The sequence below is a fragment of the Lissotriton helveticus genome, chromosome 11, assembly GCF_964261635.1.
Source record: "Lissotriton helveticus chromosome 11, aLisHel1.1, whole genome shotgun sequence".
NCBI lineage: Eukaryota > Metazoa > Chordata > Amphibia > Caudata > Salamandridae > Lissotriton > Lissotriton helveticus.
The window spans coordinates 69,062,688-69,086,881 of record NC_136072.1 but is presented as its reverse complement, the minus strand read 5'-3'; the positions used below and the strand labels follow the sequence as shown (position 1 = coordinate 69,086,881).

The 24,194-nt window shown below is 49.3% G+C and overlaps 1 protein-coding gene across 22 annotated transcripts in view; it reads right to left on the bottom strand.

Moving 5' to 3' along the window:
• The window catches only part of EIF4G1 (eukaryotic translation initiation factor 4 gamma 1), a 980,016-nt gene that overhangs the window by 363,675 nt on the left and 592,147 nt on the right, over positions 1–24,194 (bottom strand). For all 22 annotated transcript variants that reach the window (XM_078666154.1, XM_078666151.1, XM_078666155.1 and 19 more), the window contains one exon: positions 5,755–5,901. In XM_078666154.1, coding sequence (XP_078522280.1) covers positions 5,755–5,901 — 147 coding nt within the window. The remainder of the gene's footprint in view (positions 1–5,754; positions 5,902–24,194) is intronic.

Below are 24,194 nucleotides of genomic sequence, written 5' to 3'. Positions count from 1 at the left end.
TTCTGACCCACCTGTCTGTGGTGATGGATTTCCAGACTGGCAGGAACTGTTGGGAGTCTCCCCCCCGACAGGTGTTGTATGGTCGGGGGCAGTGACAAGGCGTCACTGTTTGTTGGCGGCGGAGGATCGGGAGTTGTTGTTTCCACGACCTCTGCCCTTGGTGCTGTTGCCGCGATATCCGCCTCTACTCTGCTTGTTGTAAGAGGTTTGTGCACAACCTTTAGTGTACTGTGTTTGCTGGGACATCTGGCCTCTGGAAACACCTCTATTGCTTGAGCGACGAAAAGTACTACCCCTGAACTGCTGGGACTGTAGAGCCCCCATAGACTTTGCAGTCTGTCTTTTTTGATTTTTTCCAGGGTGGTGTCCACCTCAGGGCCAAATAAGTGGTCAGGGTTGACAGGTTGATTGAGGATGGTGGTTTGTATCTCCGGCTTGAACCCAGAGATTCTGACGCCGCAACATTACACTGGTGTTAATGGCCCTGGCCGCGGTGTCCGCTGCGTCCAGTGCACACTTAATTGAAGCATTTGAGATGAGCTTCCCTTCTTGAATGAGCATCTCTGCTGCCTCCTTCTACTCATCTGGTAAGTGTTGTAAGAGGGTTTCAAGTGCATCATAGTGTGCCCTGTCATATCTGGCTAAGAGCGCCTGCGTGTTAGAAATATGCCAGATATTGGCCGCCACCCTCTTCCCTGATGCTTCTAGCACTTTAGACTCTTTGTCAGGGGGAGGAGCATCACCAGTAGTCTGTGAATTTGCCCTCTTCCGGGCATTAGAAACAACCAGGGAGTCTAACGGCAACTGGCCCTTGATGTAGGTAGGGTCGCCAGGTGCCGGCTTGTACTTTTTTTCTATTCTGGGGTTGATAACCCTGGCACGTGTGGGTTCTTTAAAAATGTCTGCAGCGTGTTTCAAGACACTCTTGAGCATTGGCAGAGTCTTGACAGTCTTTTCAGAGGTGGAAAAGGTATCAAACAAAGTCCACTTCAATAGGGTCAGCATGCAGCTGGACGTCGTGATTTTTAGCTGCCCTTTCAATTAGTGCATTAAATGCCGCAGAATCCTCAGTGGGGGAGGTTTTGACAGCATATACGAGTGTCCGGGGCAGTTTGTGGATCCCCTGGGTCTGCAGCATCTGTCCATGTGTTATGCTGATCTTCAGGATCAGGGTCGGCAGGGTAGTTGTACTCGTCGTAGTCACCTTCCCCAGCCTCCACATCTGAGTAAGTGGGCGAGATTGGAGCAGTGTCCTGAGCACGTGGATTAATCATTTCAACAAGAACTGGGGAATCGGTGGAATCCTTTTTCTTTTTCAAAGGAATTGTGTAGGACTCCATAGGCTGTGCTGGCGTGATCTTGCGCTTGTAAATGGACAGTTTACCGGTGTTGGCGTCGATAAACTGTTCCGACTGGTCCTCGAGTAGGGGTTGTCGATGCTTCGTGCCTACAACAGCAGCGGTAGGCTTCGGCCCGGCGGAGACCGTTATGGACGGCTCGACGACCTGCTTGGGCGCGAACGCCTTCGGCGCCACTTTCGGCGGCAGCGTGAACTGAATCGGCGCCGTCGACTTGTGTGGTTTGGTGGCAGGCTTCGGTGTGGAAGCATCCTTCGGATCGACCGCGGAAGCCCTGTCTTTAATGCGCTGCAACGAGTCAGACACCTGCTTCGTGAAGGATGCGGACGGTTTCGTCGACTCAACAGGTGCTTTTGAGCCACCACCACGTGGTGACTCGAGGGTAGTAGTAGTCTTGGCCTTTTCGGACCGACTGGTAGGATCGACAGCTTTTGGAGCTCCGAGTCCCTTGACTGTGTCAATGGCCTTTGGCGCCGACGGCTTGGGGTCGGCGGCTTTGGCAAGTGTTTTCGGCTCGACGCCCTTGAGCGACTTCACCGATTCGACAACCTTCTTCGGCTTCGTCTGCACCGACATGTCCGAAGACGTGGAGTTGACCAAGGCGACAGGCGTTTTCTGTTTCGATGGCGGCTCTATCACTTTTGGTTTTGTCGAGACCGAAGCTTTCTCTTTCGGTTTCGATTTGACTAATGGCGGCTCCGCAGAAGTGTCCGTAGTCGGGCCCGGAGGCGAGTCCGTGGATTTAGGGGTAAGATCTTGGGTAAGCCCATGTGACGATCCCTCGACCTGAGCCTTAGTCAATGTCCGAACGGGGCATAGCTCTTCGCCTGAGCTATCTTCCGTGGCCCCATAGGCCCCATCGTCGTCTCCTACCTCGTCGACTAAGTCTTCTGTATCGAGCATTTCTACGTCTGCGTCGTAGCTGGAGTCGATCTCTGCCGCTGGAATGGAAATCGGCTCTTGAACTTCCTGCTCGTCTGCTTCTTCTCCCTCGGAATCGAAAATGTTCACCGGGGCAGGTGCCGTCTGCTGGGCCTCGTGGTGACACTCCAGGCAGTAGTGGCACACGCTGTGCGGATCAGTCAGTGACAGGAACTGCAAGCCCGCCAGGCATCCCTAGTGCACAAGGAGTCGATGGACTCCAAAAACAAAGTCGGCAAAAGTCATCAAAAAATGACTGGCAGTACCACTCTATATATCTGCGCTTGCTGGCGCGGAAGAAAGAACTGCTGTCAGCCCGTGAGGGTGGTGTCTAAGCTACCGCGACATCATCCCGGCGACTATGAAGTCAACGACTAACACAGTCGACCGACGCCACCTTCTGACGTGCAGGGGTACTGCGTACGAAAAAAACTTTTCGGATCCAGTCCAACGCCTGGGGGTAATTCTAAGGTAAGGAATCTATAAGAATTTTTTTTCAGATACCTGGCAATGCTACGGCATACTAAAATGGCCAGTTTCAAACTAAAGTGAACTACTTCCCCTATTCCAAGGCTCCTCTATGGCATCTCCATAAAATTAATAAAGAGTGAGACTCTGGAACTACAGACTACACAAACATGTTATTCCTTCCATGAATTCTTACCTCTAATCAAGAGGCATCTATCAAAAAGAGCCACCATGATGTGTAAAAGGGCATGGCAAGAGTAACTCCTCAAAGAAATACAGAAAATGGCACTTAGGGTCTTCTGTGATAACACAACCTTCGAAATGCACCAATGCTCATGGATCCCACTCTGTTGAGTTGGAAAAATGAAATGCTTCCTTGCGCGATAGGAAGAGCGGACAGCCTCACTAATTCCTTAAAGGTGTGTCCAATTGCTACACCGATTGAGCTCGGGCTTTTAGAGGCCACATTTCCCACTATTTTTGGTGTTCTAGAATTGGTTTTGTTTCTAACAAATATATTTGGCTCATTGGATAGCCTATATGAAAGCAATAAAGACGATAAGTTAAAGAACATGATGCCACTTCGAGATATGTTTTGATGGTAACTAATTTCTTTCTTCTACAAATGGTATTTCAGCGACCCAGGACACTTAGAAATATTTTTTTATGGATATCAGCTAGTATTGCATGACAAGAGAATCTCATCATTTCCTTCAATCTCTAACTGAAATTTGTCTTGAAGTTGGACTCAAGATGTACTGGTTATTTTCTAGCCTACAATACGGATTTCTTAATTTTTTTATTCTTTAGGTGAGAAACCTTCATTTAACGATCCAAACTTCATCACATTTTAAAGTTTATTTGATACGCATTTGTTTAAAATATTTAATCTGATACTTTCAGCATTCATTTATTTCGTTTATCTTTTAATGCTAGATGCATTGAGAAGGACATTCACATTTTAGCATTTATTATAGCAAATTTTCAACAATTAATTCATGGCCTTTTAGTAGATAAAACCCTGTTAGCCCAGTATTAAGGAGGGGAAAGATTGAAAAGATTCCTTGTGTTTCTGCTAAAAGAAAACCAGCATTTGCAATGCAATAGGTCTCGCATTTAGGCAAGTTTGAGCTACTTACATTGCAAATAAAGCCTTTTTTGTTTTCGTTTTTAAAACAGAAATAAAAGGCATTGTCATTTACAATGCCAATAGCTTAAACTTGCGTAAATGCAAGGCCACTTGCATTGCAAATGCTTGTTATTAGGTCACTCCAGCCGGCCCTAGTACTCATTTACTTTGCTAAATTAAATGCTTGTTTTCAGGGTTCTCTGCACAGTGGAATAAGACTTCAGATTGGAGCATACTGAAATTTTATGCTTACGTTTAAAGAACCAAGGATCAGCTGAGCTAGCAAGTTCTGGGGCCACAGTGAGTGTAGAACTATGCCACCATAGTGCGCAGTGTTAATTAAATGACACGGACACCAACGTAGAACCAGTCTGGAGTAAGCACAATCTTAGCCTGCCCTCCAAGAAACCCAGCTGAGGATTCAAACATTGTGACAGCGTGGTCCCCTTGGACTGTGTACATCATTTATGTGCAGCACACGCTGCAACACCACCGGGTCCCTGCTCGGATATGCACCGCTGCAGCCTGCAGACCATCTGGAAAGCTCCGATCCACAGAAGAGAAAAGGGATCCCAGCTGCCAGGTTGGTACCGTCCACCCGATTACAGTACTCTAGTGACACCAGTTTGCATATTGCAGCTGGGAGACTAGACCCTTGTCCCTCCAGGCAACCCGCTTCTGCCCTTTGAGCGCAAATCTGGAGAGCCCTCCGCGGACCTGAGGTGGAGCCTGCTGCCCCACTCACCTTTTCAGGCTTTCAGCAGCGCTGTGTTGGCCACAATGTTTTCAATCTCCATGATCAATGGGGGTTGGGCTGGCACCGCTTCGGCAGTAACGGGAGCCCGGCGCGCGCCGTGCCATTTCCTGGCAGCCAGACCCTTCATGGCGTGGTGCGCAGGGGTGCCTCAGAGGGTTGCGGTGGGTGCCAGCGCGGAGTCTTGCAGCGGAGCAGCATTCGCTCCCGGACCCCACCCGCTTCGGATCGCTGTAGGCACTCCCTGCGGGGTTCCTCTGTGCCCACTAGTGGGCAGACTGGCCTGAGGACAGAGTGCTGAGCCGCCACCACTACAATCTCCGGAGAGAGGCCAGTCACTTTGGAAAGCATCCCTCAAGTGGTGTCCCTCATTGCCTGTGTCACAGAAACGCCAGATAATCTACTGCAGTGCTTTTCGAAAACACCGTAAAAGCAAAAACAATTAAATAAAAGAGCCATGCTAATATTTAACTTTAGAGGCGAACAGAAACTTAACCGTGCTTCCTGCGCTCCAGGGAGGGAAAGTGAAAGCATGCCATGCGCGTGCGGTGTTGAAACGCCAGCCCTGATGTGCACGCGTACGGAGTGCACATCTCCTTTCCATACAAGTGCACATCTCCTGTCCCCCTTCGGCAGAGAAACAGACAATAGATCTTGCCAAGGCGAGCTGAGCATGCGCTGCATCGCTAGGCGAGACCTAAAAATGGACAAGCAGCACACTTTTCAGATAACTTGGGTTAGAGTGATTGTCTACCTTTAGGAACATTTGGCATGCATAGAAGACCAGAGGTATCATGGCAAAATGGAGGAGACAGTATGAACACTAATAAGGCAATTACACAAATCCATCCATATGCCAAGTGGTCAATTCCACTATACTTGGCACTACTTATTCAAGACTGCTGGTTTATAAATGTTAAATGAGAAAACCTATGTACTACTCTGAATGATTAAAATAGGTAATTGAGCACAAAATGAGGTAAGACTACATTTACTATGAACTGAAATTTGCCAAGCAATTACTTTGTTCATTAACACCTCTCCATTGAATCAGCTATTCAGCTTCAACCTTCAAGAACATGTTCTACAGGTCTTGCTTAAATTATTACTTTTTTTAAACATACCAGGACAGCTGCATCCATTTCCTTCTGTTTCTTCTCGAACACCTCTGCATCATCTTTGTCCTTCTCAAATTCCTTCTGGCAACGGTTCAGCAACAGCTTGCGAAAGTTTACAGTCACCGCAGGCTTGTCTGTTGTGGGGACTTTCAGCTGGAAAAGAAAGCATCCCACCACTGTTTCTTTAATAGGTAGCAAATGGTGACCACTAAAGTATATTTTAAGTATTTTTTTTTTTTTTTAAATCACCCACAAGTAGTGTTTCAATTTGATGACAGATGAGCAGAGGTCCCAGGCAACTCAACTGATTGTTAAACAACATTTACCAACCAGGTTCCAGAACATCAGAAATGGTCAAATTATACTGACACCACTAGAGCATAGAATGGTTCCACACAAATTAAGAAAGCTGAAACTGATCAAAGAAGTAGGTCTGATGTGTGTTACTTTAAGTGCAAACAGTTAATAAAAGTTAAACAAAGTTTAACAACCGCTAATTCTATAGTTGTGCCCGGTTTAGGTCCATGTAGCGGGCGATAGCTATCTACATATTCATAACGTACAGTTTCTTACCGGTCAGTGTAGTTTTGCAGCTTGAAGATTTTCTGGAATCACTATGCTGTGCATTATCCCCCCCCATCTAGTGGTTGGTTCGGAATCGTATTTCTTTTTTTTCGAGGCCCAGGTGGGCGTCGACATCCCATTTGGTGTCCTTCGTGACGTCAATGCGCTTCCGGCGGAAGCTCCCACCTTTGGTCGCCATCTTTGGATTCTTTTTTCTTGTCTTGTGTTATCTTCCTTATATGAACCATTTAGTTATGATTGCAATTTTATCCTCCTTATCTCCTGTCATCTTTCTAGCGGAGTAGGGTGGGATCCCTAGTGAATCCAGAAAGACTTCAAGCTGCAAAACTACACCGACAGGTAAGAAACCATACGTTTTGCAGCGTGAATCTTTCTGGATTCACTATGCTGTGCATAGACTTAGGAGCGGTTTGTCCTTATTGTGGTGGTTGGGTGGAAGCGGAGCACTGGTTACTGAAAATGTGTTGTAAGACCTTCTCTCCCACTTGCGCTTCCTTATTCATCTGAATATCCACACAGTAGTGCTTAGTGAATGTGTGCACTGAAAACCATGTTGCAGCTTGACAAATGTCTTGAATAGGTGTGTTTGCTAGAAACGCAATTGTTGCTCCTTTCTTCCTAGTAGAGTGAGCTTGAGCTGCTCCTTGCAACTCTTGTCCTGCCCGCTTGTGGCAGAGATGTATTGCTTGTGCATTACACTGTGCAATGGTATCTTTGGTGACTGGCCGTCCAAAAACTGCTGGCAAAGGATACAAAGAACTTTCATTTCCCTGCACTCCTTTCTCCTTTCTATATAGTCCTTGACCGCCCTTCTGGCGTCCAGTGTGTGTAGTGCCCTCACTGGGCTTGTAGTAGGTTTTTGGAAAAAACTTGGTATTTGGATTGTTTGCTTAATGTGGAATCGAGACACCACCTTTGGCATGAAGTGTGGGTTAGTTCTCATTACAATCCGGTCGCTGTGTATTTGTAGGTAGGGCTCTTGGAGTGTTAGCGCTTGCAATTCAATTACTCTTCGTAGCGACGTGATAGCCACTAAGAAGGCTGTCTTTAGTGTGAGCATGTGCAGTGTCGCCTTGTGAATAGGTTCAAATGGACCCTTCATTAATCGAGTTAGCATCACGTTGAGGTTCCATGTTGGTGCTGGCATCCTTTTTGGGGGTGCGATCCTTTAGCTCCTTTCAGAAATTTTTCACAACTTGGGAGGTGAAGAAACTCTTCCCTGTTTCTCACACACCTTGTAGCTACTATCGCCGCTAAGTGCACCCGTAGAGATGTGTAGCTTAGTTGGCTTTGTAGCAGATGTGTCAAGTATTTCAGTACTGTGGATTCCCTTGTGATCTTCCACTGTAGTTTCTCCTTGATGCACCATTGGGAGAACCTTTTCCATTTTGCTATGTAGCACTTCCTTGTTGTCGGTCTCCTTGCCTCTCTGAGTACTGCCATAGTACTTGACAGTAGTTTGAGGTGTGCAAATTCTAGGTCTTCAGGAGCCATGCTGATAGGCTGAGGCACTCTGGCTCTGGGTGCAGTACCTTTCTGTTCTGCATGGTTAGCAGGTCCCTTCTTTTTGGGAACCTGTGTGCTGGCTCTTGTGCCATTTCTACTATCTATGAGAACCGGGACTGTCTGGCCCACTGAGGTGCTATCAGTATTAGTGTCAAGTTGCTGATCCTGCATTTGTGAGTACCCTGTGTATCAGTGGTAGTGGTGGAAAAGCGTATGCAAATGTCTTTGACCAACTTATCCATAGCGCATTCCTTTTGACGGATGGTCCGGTTGTATGGATGCGAAGCATTTTGCATACTGGTGTGTTGCAAATAGGTCTATTTGCGATGTTTCCCATCTTTGGAATATTTTCTCTACTTCCTGCTGGTTGATCTCCCATTCGTGGGATGCTGACGTCTGTCTGCTGAGTCGGTCTGCTTCTACATTGTCCTTCCCTGGAAGATGTATTGCTAGTAGGTCTATTCTCAGTGAAATGGCCCAAGTCCATATCCATTTCTCCTGTGCTAGCTTCGATAGCGCTACTGAGTGTTCCCCCTAGCTTGTTGATGTAGAACATGGTCGTGGTGTTGTCTGTCTCGATCAACACCCTGTTCCAGTACAGCTCCTTCTGAAATGCTTTTAAGGCCAGGAACACGTCTTTAGCTCTAGGTTGTTCAAGTGTTTTACCGCATCTTTCTGTGGCCATAACCCCCTCACCTTGAGTTGGTTCATTTCCGCTCTTCATCCCAGGTGGGAGGCATCTGTTATGTCACCGTTTGAGTTGGTGGTGTGAATGGCTTCCCTTGTGCTATGTTTTCTTTGTCCCACCACGCTATTTCCTACTGCACTGCATGTGTGACAACCACTAGATCTTCCCAACTCCCTGTTGCTTTTGACCGTTGCGGTCGGAGCCATTCTTGGAATGGTGTCACATGGAGTTGAATATTTGGAACTAGGTGTATGCATGAAACCTAACTGTCAGAGCTTGCCCCTTGTGATAGCGATGTGTCTCCTTCAGTAGTGCCTGTGTTCTCCTCGTGCTGGGGACCACCTTGCCTTGTATGGTGTTGATCTCTGCCCCATGGAATATCTTCACCTGTTCTGGTTCTGTTGAGGATTTTCCCCAATGTATTGAAAACCCTAGTTGCATTAGCGTTTGAGTAACCTGCTGAATGTGTTTGCATTGGCTGGATGAGTTTGCCTTTACAAGCCAGTCATCTAGGTACAGGTATCCTTGTATCCTTTGCCTTGGTGCGGACTTTAGCCCGAATGCCAGGACTGGTAGTGAGTTTCCTTGATCACAAATCTTAGGTGTTTCTATCTTTTGTTCATGGGGATGTGTAGGTAAACGTCTTTTAGATATATTATTGCTGTGTAATCCCCTTCCTGTATCTGGGGTATTACTTCTTGTATAGCTGTCATCTTGAATCTTTTGAGTCCTTACAAATTTGTTTACGAACCGTAGGTCCAGGATAGGTCTTAACATTTCGTCTACTTTTGGTACAAAGAAATAGTTGGAGTAGACCCCCTTGTTTCTTTCGTTGTATGGCACAGTCTCCATTGCCTCCTTTAGGAGCTCCTGTGCCTCTAGCAGCAAGAGTGATAGTTATGCTGTAGAGTGTCCCTTGTAGTTTAGCCTCTTGTTTGGAGGTGGCCTTTCTAGTTCTGTGCAGTAGCCGTGTTTTACGATGTTCAGTATCCAATTGTCGGTTGTGACCTTCTTCCACTCCTGGAAGAAGTGTCTGGTTCTGCCTCCTATAGGTGTTATGTGTTCAAGGAACCGTTTGTCTTGTGGTACTAATAGTTTGTCTTTTCCCTTGTATTGTCACCCCCCTAGAGGGGTTGTGTGGGTAGGCGTCCTTACAGCGGAGTCACTTTGAGGTGGGTTGCTGTCCTCTTGTCTGACCTTGTCCGTTCGAGCGCTCTCGAAAGGATTGGCCCCGTGGCTGGTACTGCCAGCTTTGCTGTTGCTGTCCCAGTTGCTGTGTCTGATTGCCTCCTTGGTAACCCTGTTGGAAGGCTTGAGATGATGTTCCCAGCTGGCTCTTTCCTCTGCCTGCCGGTATCCTTGAGGGGGTGCCCCTTCTCATCCCCCTGAACTGCAGCGCTCCCATGGACCTTGCCGTTTCATTGTCCTTTTTTAGCTGCTCAAGTTTTTCATCAACCGGAGTGCCGAACAGTTGTTCTCCGTTGATTGGTGTGTTCAGGATGTTATTTTGTACTTCTGCCCTGAAGCCCGATATCCTCAGCACAGGCATGCCTTCTCTCCGTAACCCCAATCATCTGCCTACTGGATGTCTCCGCTGCATCCAGGGCCGATTTTAGGCATGTGTTGACCATGTTTCTGCCTTCTTCCACGAGGTGGTATGTCCTCTGTTGTAACTGCTCCGGGAAATGTTTGAGCAGTTGGCAGACTTCCTCCCAATGCTGGTACGCATTTGTCAAGGCATTTGAGTTGGCGATGCGCCATTGAATCGCTGCACTCCTCCATTTTCCTCCCTTTGTGGTCCATCCTCCTGCTCCCCTTGTCTGGAGGAGGTCCGGAGTTAGTGGGTACATTGGCCCTCTTCCTAGCTGTCGATGTGATTATCGAGTCAGCAGGTACTGATCCCTGAATATATGCTGGGTCTTGTGAGGAATGTTTATTGAATATGCTACTTACCAGTATGCATCTGTTCTTGGCATGTAGGGCTGCTAACATTCATATCTTAGCATTAGATCGCCGCCTAGTGTTGGGCTCGGATGATTGCACATTGTTGTCCTGGAAGAGTCTTCGAAGTATCCTGAGATAGGTGGCTCCTCCCCTGGACTACAGTGCGCATGGGCATCGGCTCCATCCCCAGATTGTTTTTCGCCATTGTGGCAGAAGATGGAGTGAAAAGTGTAAAGGATGTCCATGCTAATGAATAAATACAATAGTATATCTGCAGCTGCGACAGGCACCGGGGAGGAGGGCGGGCGATATGAATGTTAGCAGCCCTACATGCCAAGAACAGATGCATACTGGTAAGTAGCATATTCAGTTCGAGGCATGTGGGCTGCTAAATTCATATCTTAGCATAGAATACATAGCAGTCCCTCCATCAGCGGCGGTTGCCCGTGCCAGCTGCAGAAACCTGAAAAAGTGTCTTCAGAACAGCCTGTCCTACAGCAGCTTGCTGCTTGGAATGCACATCAACACAGTAGTGTTTAGTAAAGGTGTGTGGTGTAACCCACGTGGCTGCTCTGCAAATATCCTCTAAAGGAATGTTCCCTAGGAAAGCCATGGATGCCCCCAGTTTGCGTGTGGAGTGCGCTCTGGGGGGTATTGTTAAAGTGCGCTTTGCTTTTTGATAACATATCTGGATGCATTTAACAATCCATCTGGCTATCCCTGCTTTGGAAATCGGGTTGCCTTTGTGTTGTGGTGCGAAGGCAACAAAGAGTTGTTTTGTTTTTCTAAAGGGTTGTGTTCTGTCTATGTAGTACATCAACGCCCTCCGTACATCTAAGGTATGGAGCATTCTTTCCGCCACCGTTTGCGGGTTTTGAAAGAATGCTGGTAAGTCAATAGTTTGGTTTAGATGAAACTGTGACACCACCTTCGGAAGGAATTTGGGGTTAGTGCGTAGCACTACCCTATTTGGATGGATTTGAATGAATGGCTCTTGGATTGTGAGCGCCTGCAGCTCACTGACACGCCTCAGAGACGTAATAGCTACAAGGAAAGCTACTTTCCACGTAAGGAACTGGAGTTCACACGAGTGCAGTGGCTCAAATGGCGGTCCCATCAGTCTGGTGAGAACGACATTGAGGTTCCACACCGGAGCTGGCGGTGTTCTTGGGGGAATGACTCGTTTCAGACCTTCAAGGAAGGCTTTAATGGCAGGCACCCTGAAGACAGAGAGGTGCTGCCTGTTCTGGAGATAAGCCGCTATGGCGGATAGATGTATCCGAATGGAAGTGTACGCTAGATTGCACTTGTAAAGATGCAACAGATAGCAGATGATGTTGGGGATAGATGCATCTAGCGGGTTGATGTCATTGGCTGTACAGTAAATGACAAAACGCTTCCACTTTGCAGCATAGCATGCTCTAGTAGTTGGTTTCCTCGCCTCCTTGATGATGTGCATGCACTCCGGAGGTAGGTTAAGGTATCCAAACTCTAGGACTTCAGGAGCCAGATCGCCAGGTTGAGCTGTTGTGGATCTGGATGCTGAATGTCTCCATGGTTCTGCGTCAAAAGACTGGGCGTGAGGCGCAGTCTTTGATGCGGCACCACTGAGAGATCGAGGAACGTGGTGTACCAAGCCTGGCGCGCCCACGTTGGAGCAACCAGGATGAGAGTCATCTCGTGCTGCCTTAGCTTTCTTGCGACCAGCGGTATTAGAGGGGCTGGCGGAAAAGCGTACGCAAATTTGCCTGACCAGTTCATCCATATCGCATTCCCCTGCGACTGTGGGTGAGGGAACCTGGCGGCAAAGAGTTGGCATTTTGCGTTCTCTGCTGTGGCAAACAGGTCTATCTCCGGATGACCCCACTGCTGGAAGTACGGGTGGAGAACAGATGGGTGTATCTCCCACTCGTGCATTTGATGGCTGTATCTGCTGAGCAGATCCGCCATCTGATTGTCCTTTCCTGGGAGGTGTTCTGCCATGAGGAAAATGTTCCTCTGAATGGCCCACTTCCACATGCTCTGAGCCAGATGAGACAGCTGTGGCGAGTGGGTGCCTCCCTGCTTTTGAATGTAGTACATCGCGGTCATGTTGTCCGTCCGGACTAGCACGACTTTGTTGCACAGATGTACAATGAAGGACTTGAGCGCCATGAAGATTGCCATCAGCTCCAGATAGTTGATGTGCATCTTTTGTTGCTGCGTCGTCCATAGTCCCTGCACTGTGTAAGTGAGCACATGAGCTCCCCATCCCTGGAGAGATGCGTCCGTTGTCAGGACAATCTGCGGCACGGGCTCTTGGAACAGTCGGCCCTTGCAAAGGTTGTGTGGAGTCCACCAATGCAGAGAGTCGTATGCCCGACTGGTAACCAACACTAGGTCTGTCAATTGCCCACGAGCCTGTGTCCACTGATTCGCTAAGCACTCCTGGAGCGGGCGCATATGTAGCCGTGCGTGAGGGACTATGAAGATGCAGGAGGCCATCATGCCTATCAATTGCATGAACACTCTCGCTGGAAGCGAGTGTTGTGGCCTGAACTTTTGGATCAGAGCCTGCATGCTGTCTATCCTGACTTGGTTTGGCTGAGCCATGGCCGTCAGGTTGTTGATCGTTGCACCTAGGAACTGCCGGACATGCGCCGGCTGAAGATGCGATTTTGGGTAGTTCAGGGAGAAACCCAGATCGTGAAGAAGGTGAATTGTAGTCGACATGTCTGCGGCGCACTGTTGCTCTGACTTGGCTTGCACGAGCCAGTCGTCTAGGTAGGGGTAGACATGGATGTTCTGCCTCCTGAGGTGCGCCGCTACTGTCGCCAGACACTTGGTGAACACCCTCGGGGCTGTTGTGACTCCGAAGGGTAGGACTTTGAACTGGTAGTGCCTGCCTTGAATAGTGAACCTGAGGTATTTCCTGTGTGACGGGTGTAGTGGAATGTGGAAATAAGCATCCTTGAGATCTAAGGTTGCTAAGAAGTCTCCCTGGTTTAGCAAGGGAAGAATCTGTTGCATTGTAAGCATGTGGAAATGTTCTGATAGTATGTACAGGTTGAGGGGACGTAGATCTAGAATGGGCCTGAGAGATCCGTCCTTCTTTGGAATAAGGAAGTACAGGGAATATACCACCGTGCCTTCCTCCCCCACCGGCACGAGCTCGATTGCTCCCTTTTGCAGCATCACCACTACTTCCTGCTGCAATAAGAGCAAGTGCTCTGCGGACATAGGCCGTTGCCTTGGCGGGATGTTGGGTGGAGTGGACTTCAACTCTAGGCAATAACCATACTGGACTAGTTGTCGCACCCACCTGTCTGTGGTGATGTTTCTCCAGACGGGCAGGAACTGCTGCAGTCTCCCCCCGACAGGTGTTAGGTGGTCGGGGGGCAGTGACAGAGAGTCACTGTTTGCTGGGAGTAGAGGTGCGGGAGCTGTTGTTTCCTCTGCCGCGACCTCTGTTGCTGTTATTCCTGTAACCTCCCTTGTTCTGTTTAGTGAACGAGGATTGTGCCCCACCTTTTGCGAACTGGGATTGTTGACCCATTTGTCCTCTGGTGACTCCACGTGCACCTGAGCGACGAAAATTGCTGCCACGAAACTGTTGTGACTGTAGGGCCCCCATAGACTTAGCAGTTTGTGTCTTTCTTTATTTTCTCTAGGGTGGTGTCAACATCCGGACCAAACAGACTATCAGGATTGACTGGCTGATTAAGAATTGTTGTCTGAATATCCGGTTTAAACCCTGAGATGCGGAGCCACGCTTGTCGTCTCAGCATAACGCTAGTGTTGATAGCTCTAGCAGCTGTGTCCGCAGCGTCAAGTGCACACTTGATGGCTGCGTTTGAGATTAGCTTCCCTTCCTCAATAAGCAGTTTGGTGCCCTCTTGGAACTGTGGAGGCAGGTGTTGTACAATCTGTTCTAGGGTGTCGTAGTGCGCCCTATCATAACGCGCCAAGAGCGCCTGTGTATTGGCGATGCGCCAAAAGTTTGATGCCTGTGCAGCTACTCTTTTGCCCCCTGCCTCTAGCACTTTGGATTCCTTATCCGGGGGAGGAGCTTCACCCGTAGTCTGGGAGTTGGCACGTTTCCTGGCATTGGCGACCACAAGAGAGTCCAGTGGCAATTGTCCCCGAATGTATGCGGGGTCTGCAGGTGCAGGTCTGTACTTCTTTTCAATGCGAGGGTTGACCACTCTCGCTCTCGTAGGCTCCTTAAATATGTCCCCAGCATGCTTGAGGACTCCTTTAAGCATAGGCAGTGTCTTTACTGTCCTTTCAGAGACTGAAAAAGTGTCGAAAAGGAAGTCTTCCTCAACAGGGTCGGCATGCATGTCCACATCGTGATTGGCTGCCGCCCTTTCGAGTAGGGCATGAAAACCTGCTGAATCCTCAGTCGGGGATGCCCGTGCATTAAAAGGCTGCGGGTCCTGCCCCGCACCTTGGGTGTTCTGGTCACCAGTGTCATCATATGAATCCGGTTGCACATCAGGTTCATTGATTGGGAAATTGTACTGCTCGTCCTCATCATACCCCTCACCCGCAGAGTGTTCTGGGGAGGGAGTAGGGCTCCGTCTCGGAGGAGGCTGGATTGGTTCCGTGAGGCCTGAGGCGTCAAGGGGCACCCTCTTCTTCTTTAGTGGGATGACATAGGGGTCCACTGGCTCCGAAGTGATTTTCCTCTTATAGAGGGTCAGTTTGCCTGTGTCAGCGTCGATGAAATGCTCCGAATCGTCCTCGGATTCGAGTACCTGACGTGGAAGTGGGCCAGTCGGTGAAGAAATCACCTGTTTCGGTGCCGATTTGGTTGAAAATGCTTTTGGCGCCTCCTTCGGCGGCAAAATAAAGAGAAGTTTCCCAGACGGCTTCTCTGGAGTGTCTTTTCGCGGCTGCGTTGATGGTATCGGAGCCGACGGGGCAAAGGCCTTTTCCCTGATTCTTTTCAGTGATTCGGCTATGGGGGACGGCACACTCACAGTTTGTGTCGGCGCTGACGAGGATGGTCTGATTTTCCCCTCGGATCCGACGTCCTTGTGGGCCTTGTGCGTTTTGGGCGCGGATCCTGTCTTTACCGCCTCCGATTCCTGCGTTCGGGGCACAGACTTCTTTCCGTGTGCCTGCGTAGCCTCCTTGGAGCCGACTTTGGCGGGTTTGGACGGCGTCGTAGCCGCTGTCCCGTGCCGACCATCTTTCTTGGAGGACCCCTCCTCTGGCGTCGGTTTCGATTTCGCAGCATCGGAATCGACGGACTTCTTCGACTTCTGCGGACCGGAGGTCGACGGAGTCGATGGGGTAGCGGGCACCGTCGGTTTCACCGGCACGGCAGCCATCTTAGGCACTTTCGGTTTCGTTTTCGGGTCGGCCATTTTAGGTGTTGTCGATCCCGATGGTTTCGGTTTCGGAACAGTCTGCCCAGCAAGTAAGTCCGTGGCCGGGCCCGAAGGCGGGGCTGTGGCTTGCGGCAACGGGTCTTGGGTAAGGCCGACAGGCGATCCCGTGTCCCGGTCGGTATCCTCGTAACCTTCGGGGCAGAGCTCGTCCGCTGAGCTATCCGCCGCGGCCCCATAAATCTCATCGTCGTCTCCTACCTCGTCGACGTATTCAAGGCCTTGACCCGCGACTCCGTCGTCGTCTCCCGGATCCGCCTCGACCTCCGTCTCGGGTGGGGAGATTTGGAGATGATGACCCTGGTCCTCTTCGTCTTGGTCGCCGAAGATGTTCTCCGGATCCGGGGCCGCTTGTTTAGCTTCCATGCGCATCGCGCGCCGAAGCTTGAGAGTCTTCTTCGAGCGGAACTGTGCACACAACTTGCACTTGCCGTCGTCGTGGTCAGGCGAAAGGCATTTGTTACACACGGGGTGTAGATCGATGTGTGGGTACTTGGACCCACAGAGCGGGCAGTACTTAAACGGGCTCCGCTCCATGTCCGAAAAGGCTTGCAGTCGTGTCGCGATGAGAAGGCCTCAAAGTTCCGAGAGCGAAGAAAACTCCGCTTATTCCGGCTCCAAGAGACGGAAGACTCGAGACCGTGCGCAGACAATACCGACGCAAGAAAATCGAGGCCTTTTGGCCGCTAAAAGTTAGTTTTTCTTGGTTCCGACAGTAAGACGTCGAGACCACATCCGAACCCAATGGCGGAAAAAAACAATCTGGGGATGGAGCCGATGCCCATGCGCACTGTAGTCCAGGGGAGGAGCCACCTATCTCAGGATACTTCGAAGACTCTTCCAGGACAACAATGTGCAATCATCCGAGCCCAACACTAGGCGGCGATCTAATGCTAAGATATGAATTTAGCAGCCCACATGCCTCGAACATTTCTTTTCTGTCCTCGGGGTCACAGACTTACATACAGCTGGCTCCCTGAAGGCCTCCCTGCCCTGATCCAGCACACTTGGGAGCATGGGTAGGAATTGGCTCTTGGTCTGAAGGAAGCAGAGTCTCCAGGAGAAAACATGCTTTGGGCTTCACCTCCTCTAGCTTCACTCCATAAGTGGCTGCAGCGTTCTTTATGACCATATTGTATATGCTAATGTCGTCCTGTGGTGAAGGCTTCGACGAATAGGACTACACCCTCTTCTGGGTTTTCGGCGTCAAGACCCTGCCACTCCAGGTCTTGCGCCTCTGAGGATGTCGAATCCTGGTAGGTCTGTTGAGCCTCTTTGCCTTCTGCCTCGAAGTAATCTAGGCCCTCTTCCTCCCGTTTATCGTCTGGTTCCGGCAGATCAGGGTCCTCGACCCCTTCTTCGAGCTCTGCTTCGGCTTCGAAGGGACGGTGTACCGGCTCACCCAGTCTAAATCCTTATTCCTCTGGAGGATGTTTGCCATTTCGTCCTCGAGCCTTCTCCTTTTCTCCAACTCTGCCATCTGTTCTGCGTCGAGAGCTCCGGTGCTTCGCTTCCTGTTAGTCGGACTCCAAGTCGCCTTTAACTCTTTTTCCCTCTGGGTCGAGCGGTCCTTTTCAAGACTGGGCTTAGACGACCTAGGTTTCTGCAGAGTTCGAAGCCTGGGAGTCCTTTTTGCAAGAGCCGCTGGGCTGTTCGTCCTTGGGTGCAGTTGCGGGCGTCGAGAGTTTTGACTGCAGCGCTCTTTGAGGACTTGGCATCACTCTTTCGAGCGTCGGTCGGGGGGCTTTTGGGTCTATTACACTTCCCTCCGCCAACTTTTTCTCGGGCTTGACGACTGTACAGACTTCTGGTCACTCCGCCATGTTGTCCTCTTTCCCACTGGAGAGACCCAAGTCTCGGAGTGATGGGGGTAGTCCTTGCCCCTGCATGGTGTAGTTTGCCCTTCGCTGCCTCTACCGAACTGAGGATTTTGGGTGTGAACCCCGAGCAGGCGTTGCAGTCTTCGCTTTGATGGTCGAGCAGTAGGCAGAGGTTGCAAACTGGGTGCTGGTCCTTTGGCACGTATTTGTGGTGGCAATCGTTGCAGAATTTGAATGGAGTGTTGTCAATTTCCGTGCTCAGGGAGCCCCCTGAGTGCGCATTCTCTGTTGGACGTCGAAGTTCTTGGTGTTTGCCTTCCTCTTCGTCGTCCCGGTTGTCCGGCCTGCATTCGGTGCGCTGAAATCTGCAATTTTCCCTGGTTTTTGCGGATTTGTCTATTCCTTCTTCAAAATTACTGGAACTCTTCTGTGACGATCCAGACCCAACGGCGGAAAAGTGAATCTGAAGATGGCGACCAAAGGTGGGAGCTTCTGCTGGAAGCGCGTCAATGCCTCGAAAGACAAATGGTGGGATGTCGACGCCCAACTGGGCCACGAAAAAAATAAAAATAAAATAAGATTCCAGACCCAACTACTAGATGGTGGGATAATGCACAGAGTAGTAAGGCCAGAAAGATTAACGCTGCAAAACATTGCTCATCTATACGTACTTTGCAAGGATGTTTATTATAAGTAATCTGCATCTCATAGGATGAGCAGAGAAGGCACTTAAACTGACAGAGGGTCCCTGCATGCCACGACTTCACCACGCAGCAATCTGGTATCTCTGAGGGATGTCCAGTTTGTGATCAAGACAGGTCCAACATTCTCTCCCGCCAGGTAATGGGATTGGATCATCCCTTGGGGGAGATTCTTAGATTTACACCCACACACTCAAGGCACACACAGAAGGGCTCGCTTAGTAGGAGTATGCCTAATTACTATATTGTATTATATGCCTGCAAATATGCATTGCCTTGGCACCATGGTAGAAGGATAATGTTTACCCAGTAAACATCTGTGCTGTGCATGTACAGCTGTAGAGTCACATACTTTGCATACTGCTGCCATCTAGTGTTGGGTGCAGTTTGTTTTTCTTCCAAGAAGTTTTTTCCAGTCATGAGGTAGGTGACCCCTCCTTTCGTTGATAGTGCGCATGGGCATAGACTACCTTGTTCGATTGTTTTCCCGCAAATGGTGAGAATGGAGTTAGTAAGAGTAGAATAGAGATGTTCATGCGTATGTATGTATACTAAAGAACTGCAGCAGCTACAGGTACCTGGGGAGGCGGGTGGGCGAATGTGAATCTACAGCTGTACATGCCAAGAACAGAGGTTTACTGGGTAAGTAACTGTTAAGAAGGTGGTTCTGACCATCAGAAACACCTGGATTTTTTACTTTCTGAACACCTAATTGTTGAGCTTTTACTGTGGGAGAGCCTCATAAGTTGGGACTCACCGACAAAGAACTCATGATTAAAGACTATGTGGATTTTACCGTGACCCCCTGGTAAGAGTAGTCCGCTGCGCTGCAGCCAGAGTAAGGGGCACCAGGCTGGTTACCTGCAGACACGTGTGTACATTCATGTGCACACATGTTGGGGCTGCGCAGGGGAGATTCCTGGCATGTGCAGCCCAGGAGCAGGTACAGATATAATGGAGGGGCAGGAATTATGCAGAGCTGGGTGGTGGCATGGAATAGGCTTGATATTATGGGAAGACATCTGCAAGAGAGTCAGTGTGCCTTACTATTTTTACTAAAGGAACATTCCATTATTCTCCTATGAAGATGTGGATCACATCGTTTAGTTTCACTTCCTATGGGCCTACAAATTCGACACACACCAAAGTAGACCAACTTATGTGAGAAGTGTTCTGAGTCCAAAGCCATATCTGTACTGCTTTTGGGTCATCCAGAAATGTCATATTCCTCTATTTTATTTTTATTTTGAAAGTTTTATATAGCGCGAACAAGATCTTTGCAGATAACAGAGCGCTTTACAAAGGCAGGTGGAAGGGTAGGGAAACAAGGGAGCATAGTAGGAAGGTAGGTCATCAAGTTAATGTAAGTAGTATAAATATTACATATAGTACAGGTAATGAGGTAGCATGGCATAGTTGGAACGTAGGTCATCAAAACAATGTAGATAATACAGAAATAGAAAATAATACAGATATGAGGGAGCAAGAATCTAAACACTTTAGTCTAATACAAGTAAAAACACATGTGCATAGGAATCGGACCGGTAATACTGATCGACGCATTGTAAATCAAACGTAGTTGATCAAGTGTATTTAGCCATAAGGATATTTTTGACTTTTCTTAAAAAGAAGAGTGGAGGAGATGAGTCTGGTTTCAGGAGGGAGTGCGTTCCAGATCCTAGGCGCCATTCCTGAGAAGGAGCGTTTGTACGTTTTTTCCTTCCGGAATCTTCGAGGTTTCAGCAGAAGATTGTTTGTACTTCTGGTGGTTCTGGACCCGCCGGAAATTGTCAACTTATGAGTGAGGTAGCCGGGTGATTTCAGGTGTATAGCCTTGTGCGTCATGCAGGCAATTTTCAGCTGTATTCTGGCTTCAAGAGGCAGCCAGTTCAAGGATTTAAAGTCAGGGGAGATATGCGAATGTTTTTTTGATCCAGTGATGAGTCTTGCTGCCGCGTTTAGTGACGCTCTGAGGGGTGCAGTTGTAGTTAGGGGGAGGCCGCAGAGGGCCACGCTGCCGTAGTCTATTCGAGGGATGACTAGTGCTTGTACTGCGGTTTGGAAGTCTTTTGCTGGGAGGAAGGGTTTAAGTTTCCTCAAGGTATTTATTTGGAAGTTCGCCCCCTTAGTTGCCTTGCTGATATGCTGCTGCATGTTGAGGTTGGTGTCAAGTGTTATGCATAAAGATTTTTGCTGAATCCACGATGGTCGGTTGGACATTGAGTGCTGTTAGGTGCTTAAGCCATGTTTGTGCTGAAGATATTTTCGTGGGAGGTGAGATTAGGAGGAACTCAGTTTTCATAGCATTGAGTTTGAGGTGGTTATCGGCCAGCCAAGATTGGGTGCTTCTGATCGTTGAGTTCAGACTCAGGATGTCTTTGGGGGATTGTAACTTGAGATATAGTTGAGTGTCATCGGCGTACATGTGAAAGTGTACATTGGATGCTTGTAGCAGGGTGGTGAGAGGTTCCATAACTAGGTTGAACAAAGTAGGGGATAGGCAGGATCCTTGAGGGACACCTAACGATACCGGTACTGGGGAAGACATCAAGTTTTTGCTCTTGAATTTTTGAGACCGGTTGTGTAGAAAGGAAGTGAACCAACGAACAGTCCCAGAGAAGCCCATTCTTGTGTTTAAGAGTTAAAGTAAGTTCTCATGTTTCACTGTGTCGAATGCTGAAGAGAGATCAAGAAGGATGAGGAGGCAGGTATCATTTTGATCTAAAATTTGGAGGGCGTCAATTATGTGAGTCATAGCTGTGCCCTGCTCGGAAGCCTGATTGATGTGGGTTGAGGAGATCAAACTGTTCTATGTGCTTTGTCAGTTGTAGTTGGACGCATTTTTCTAAAAGTTTGGCGAGAGTGGGAATGTTGGTAATCGGACGGTAATTGCTTAGATCGGTGGGGTCGGCTGTTGGTTTCTTCAGTAAAGGTGTAACTTGTCCAACTTTAAGGGAGTCAGGGATGGTTCCTTGTTGAAGTGAGCTATTGATAATTTTAGTCCAGAGTGGGAGGAGCAAAGGGATGAAGTCTTTTACGGCGTTAGCAGGAAGAGGATCAGTGAGGTGATTGGATGGTTTTAGGGTGCTGAGTATTCTGTCAATTTCTTCTTCAGAGTAGGTGTCAAAGGATGACCATGTCGCATTGTTTTTTAGTTTATTGGGTGTTATGCAGTTGGGTATTGAGTAAAGGCTTGCGTCATTGAGGAGGTTGCTCCTTATATTGTCAGTTTTTTTGTTAAAGAAAGCCGAGAAATCTTCACAGGAAGGAGTAATGCTCATAATGTCGACAGCTGGGGGTTGTTCCTTAGATTGAGATCGGATTAGCTCGAACAGTTTACTTGGGACTTTTTTTGCTTGGTCTAGCTGGAGTCTGAAGAACTCTGACTTTGAGCGTTTTATTTTCCTGAAGTATGCGTTTCTCTTTTTCCTCAGAGTTTTTAGGTGCAATGTCGAGGGAGCTGATCTCCAGGTGCGCTCTGCCGTTCGCATAGCCCGTCTGTCTTCATTGAGACTCCCGTTGTACCAGGGGTTGGATATCTTGGTGGATACTCTTTTCAGTTGCATTGGAGCGGCCTCATTGATTATTGAGGCCATGGAGTTGAGATAGTGGTCAGTTAGGTACTGAACGTCAGTAACGTCGGTAGGGGGGAGTAGGAGATTGCAGCTGTTAGGGGGTAGAGAGTTTGGATTGAGTTTCCTCAGGTCTCTTTTCCAAACTATGGGCATGGAGTATTGCACCGGGATGCGTTTAACTTTTTCCTTGATGAGGAACGTGATAATATGGTGGTCTGACCAGTCACAAGGTTGGATTGAGTCAAGTTGAATGGTGCCTTCTTTGGAGATGACAAGATCGAGGATAGAGCCTTTGTCATGTGTCGGGGTGTTGCATATTTGAGTGAGGTCAGAAGCGTTAAGGAAATTTTTGAGGCTATTAACTACTGCGTCACTGCAGTCATTCCAATGGAGATTGTAGTCGCCAAGGTAAATTTGTGTGTTTTGCCGTCCTGAGTTGATTGACATTGTGTCCATGAGTTGTTGGGAGAAGACGAGGTTGTCCCCCGGAGGGTGGTATATGATGTGTAGTGAACATACAGAATTGTTCTCACTGATGACATCAAGGCAGAAGTATTCACAGGAGATAAGAGAAGGGGCGGTGACTTTATTAATTGAGAGGTTGCTCTTGTAAATGCATGCGATTCCGCCACCTGTCTTGTTGGACCTGTCAAGTCTAGTGATGCAGTAGTGGGGGGGGACACTAGGATATCCATGATAGGATTGGAGGATTCAGTTAACCATGTTTCAGTTAGTATGGCCAGGTCAAGGTTCATAGACATGATGAGGTCAGCGACCTCCGACGAGTGTTTTTGGGCCGATCTACAGTTGAGAAGTGTGCATTTGAGTCTGGGGGGGCAAGGGGAGGTGGAGGGGTCTATAGTGAGAGGGACTTTAGTGAGGTTGTTGGGAACAGAGCCTCTGTTGCTATGCGTGGGGTGCCTGATAGGGTTGGAGAGAATCGTAGGAATGGACAGGTGTGTGGTGGCTAAGATGTTTTGGGTTGCCGGGACATGTGTTGAGTAGGGTGTGTATGTCGAGGTCCGAGAGAGTCTTGATAGCGCGCTGGGGGCGGTTGGAGGTATTGCGAGAGGGGGATAGAGGTCCAATGTAAGGGGTGAGTAGGATGTGTCTTGATAGTGCGCTGGGGCCGATTGGCGGTATTGCGAGAGGGGATAGAGGTCCCATGTAAGGGGTGAATAGGATATGAGGGGGAGTTGTTGATTCGTTGAGAAGTGGTGGTGAGAGGGGGGTGCCTGGGGTGCGTGAGGAGTAACTCTTTGAGCGTGTGAAGTTCTTCTTTCACTTGGAGGAGGGTGGTCATGATTGTGTCCAGCGTGCAGTTGGGTATGGGGTTGGTGTTATTGGAAGGGTAATCAATGACAGAAGGGGTGAGGCAATTGCGAGACGTGTGGAGACTGGTCGTTGCGGGGGTGCAGGTGTAGTAAAAGGGAGTGAGAGTGCGGGGGGAGATGTTGAGGGAGGAGTGGGGGCCAGGAGTGGCGGGAGTGCAAAGAGTGGGGGGGGGAACGATTGAGGGAGGAGTGAAGGCTAGGAGTGGCGGGAGTGCAGGAGTGAAGGCTAGGAGTGGCAGGAGTGCAGGGAGTTGGGGGGGGGGAAGATGTTGAGGGAGGGGTGTATGTCAGAAGTGGGTTGAGTGCAAAGAGTGGGGGGGGGGGGAGATGTTGAGGGAGAAGTGAGGGCCAAGAGCGGCGAGAGAGCAGGGAGTGGGGGGAGAGAGGTCAAGGCAGGAGGGGGAGCTAGGAGAGGCGGGAGTGCAGGGAGTGGCGGGGGTGGAGAAAGTGTGGGGGGGGGAGTTGGGATGGGATAGAGTCGCGTTGAGGGTCAGAAGCGGTGGGTCGTTCTGAGACGTTAGTTGGAAGTGTGGAGTTCTGGTTCAGTTGGATTGGAGTATGTGTGGAGGTCCGACGGTTGGAGAGGTGCACTAACTCCGCCCATAACCAGAGCCTGGCTGGGTTTGACCCTGCCAGGCTGGGTGTGACCCTGCCAGGCTGGCTTTATGACCTTCCTTCAGGGTCCTGGCCAGTCAGGGAGCCAGCGGGGGTGGGGTCCCAGAGCAGCTCTCCGACAAGGCAGAAATGCAGGGTGCCTGGGTGGGACCAGGCCCCCGAAAAGAGAAGGGCGGCTGGGGTGGGCTCCCCGAGCCCAGCATAGCTCACCTGGCAACAAGAGGTCCAGGCGGGACCGGGCCCCCAACTGAGATCGGAAGCGGCGGGAGGCTGCCCATGAGGGCAGTGTGGTTCTCCCCGAGC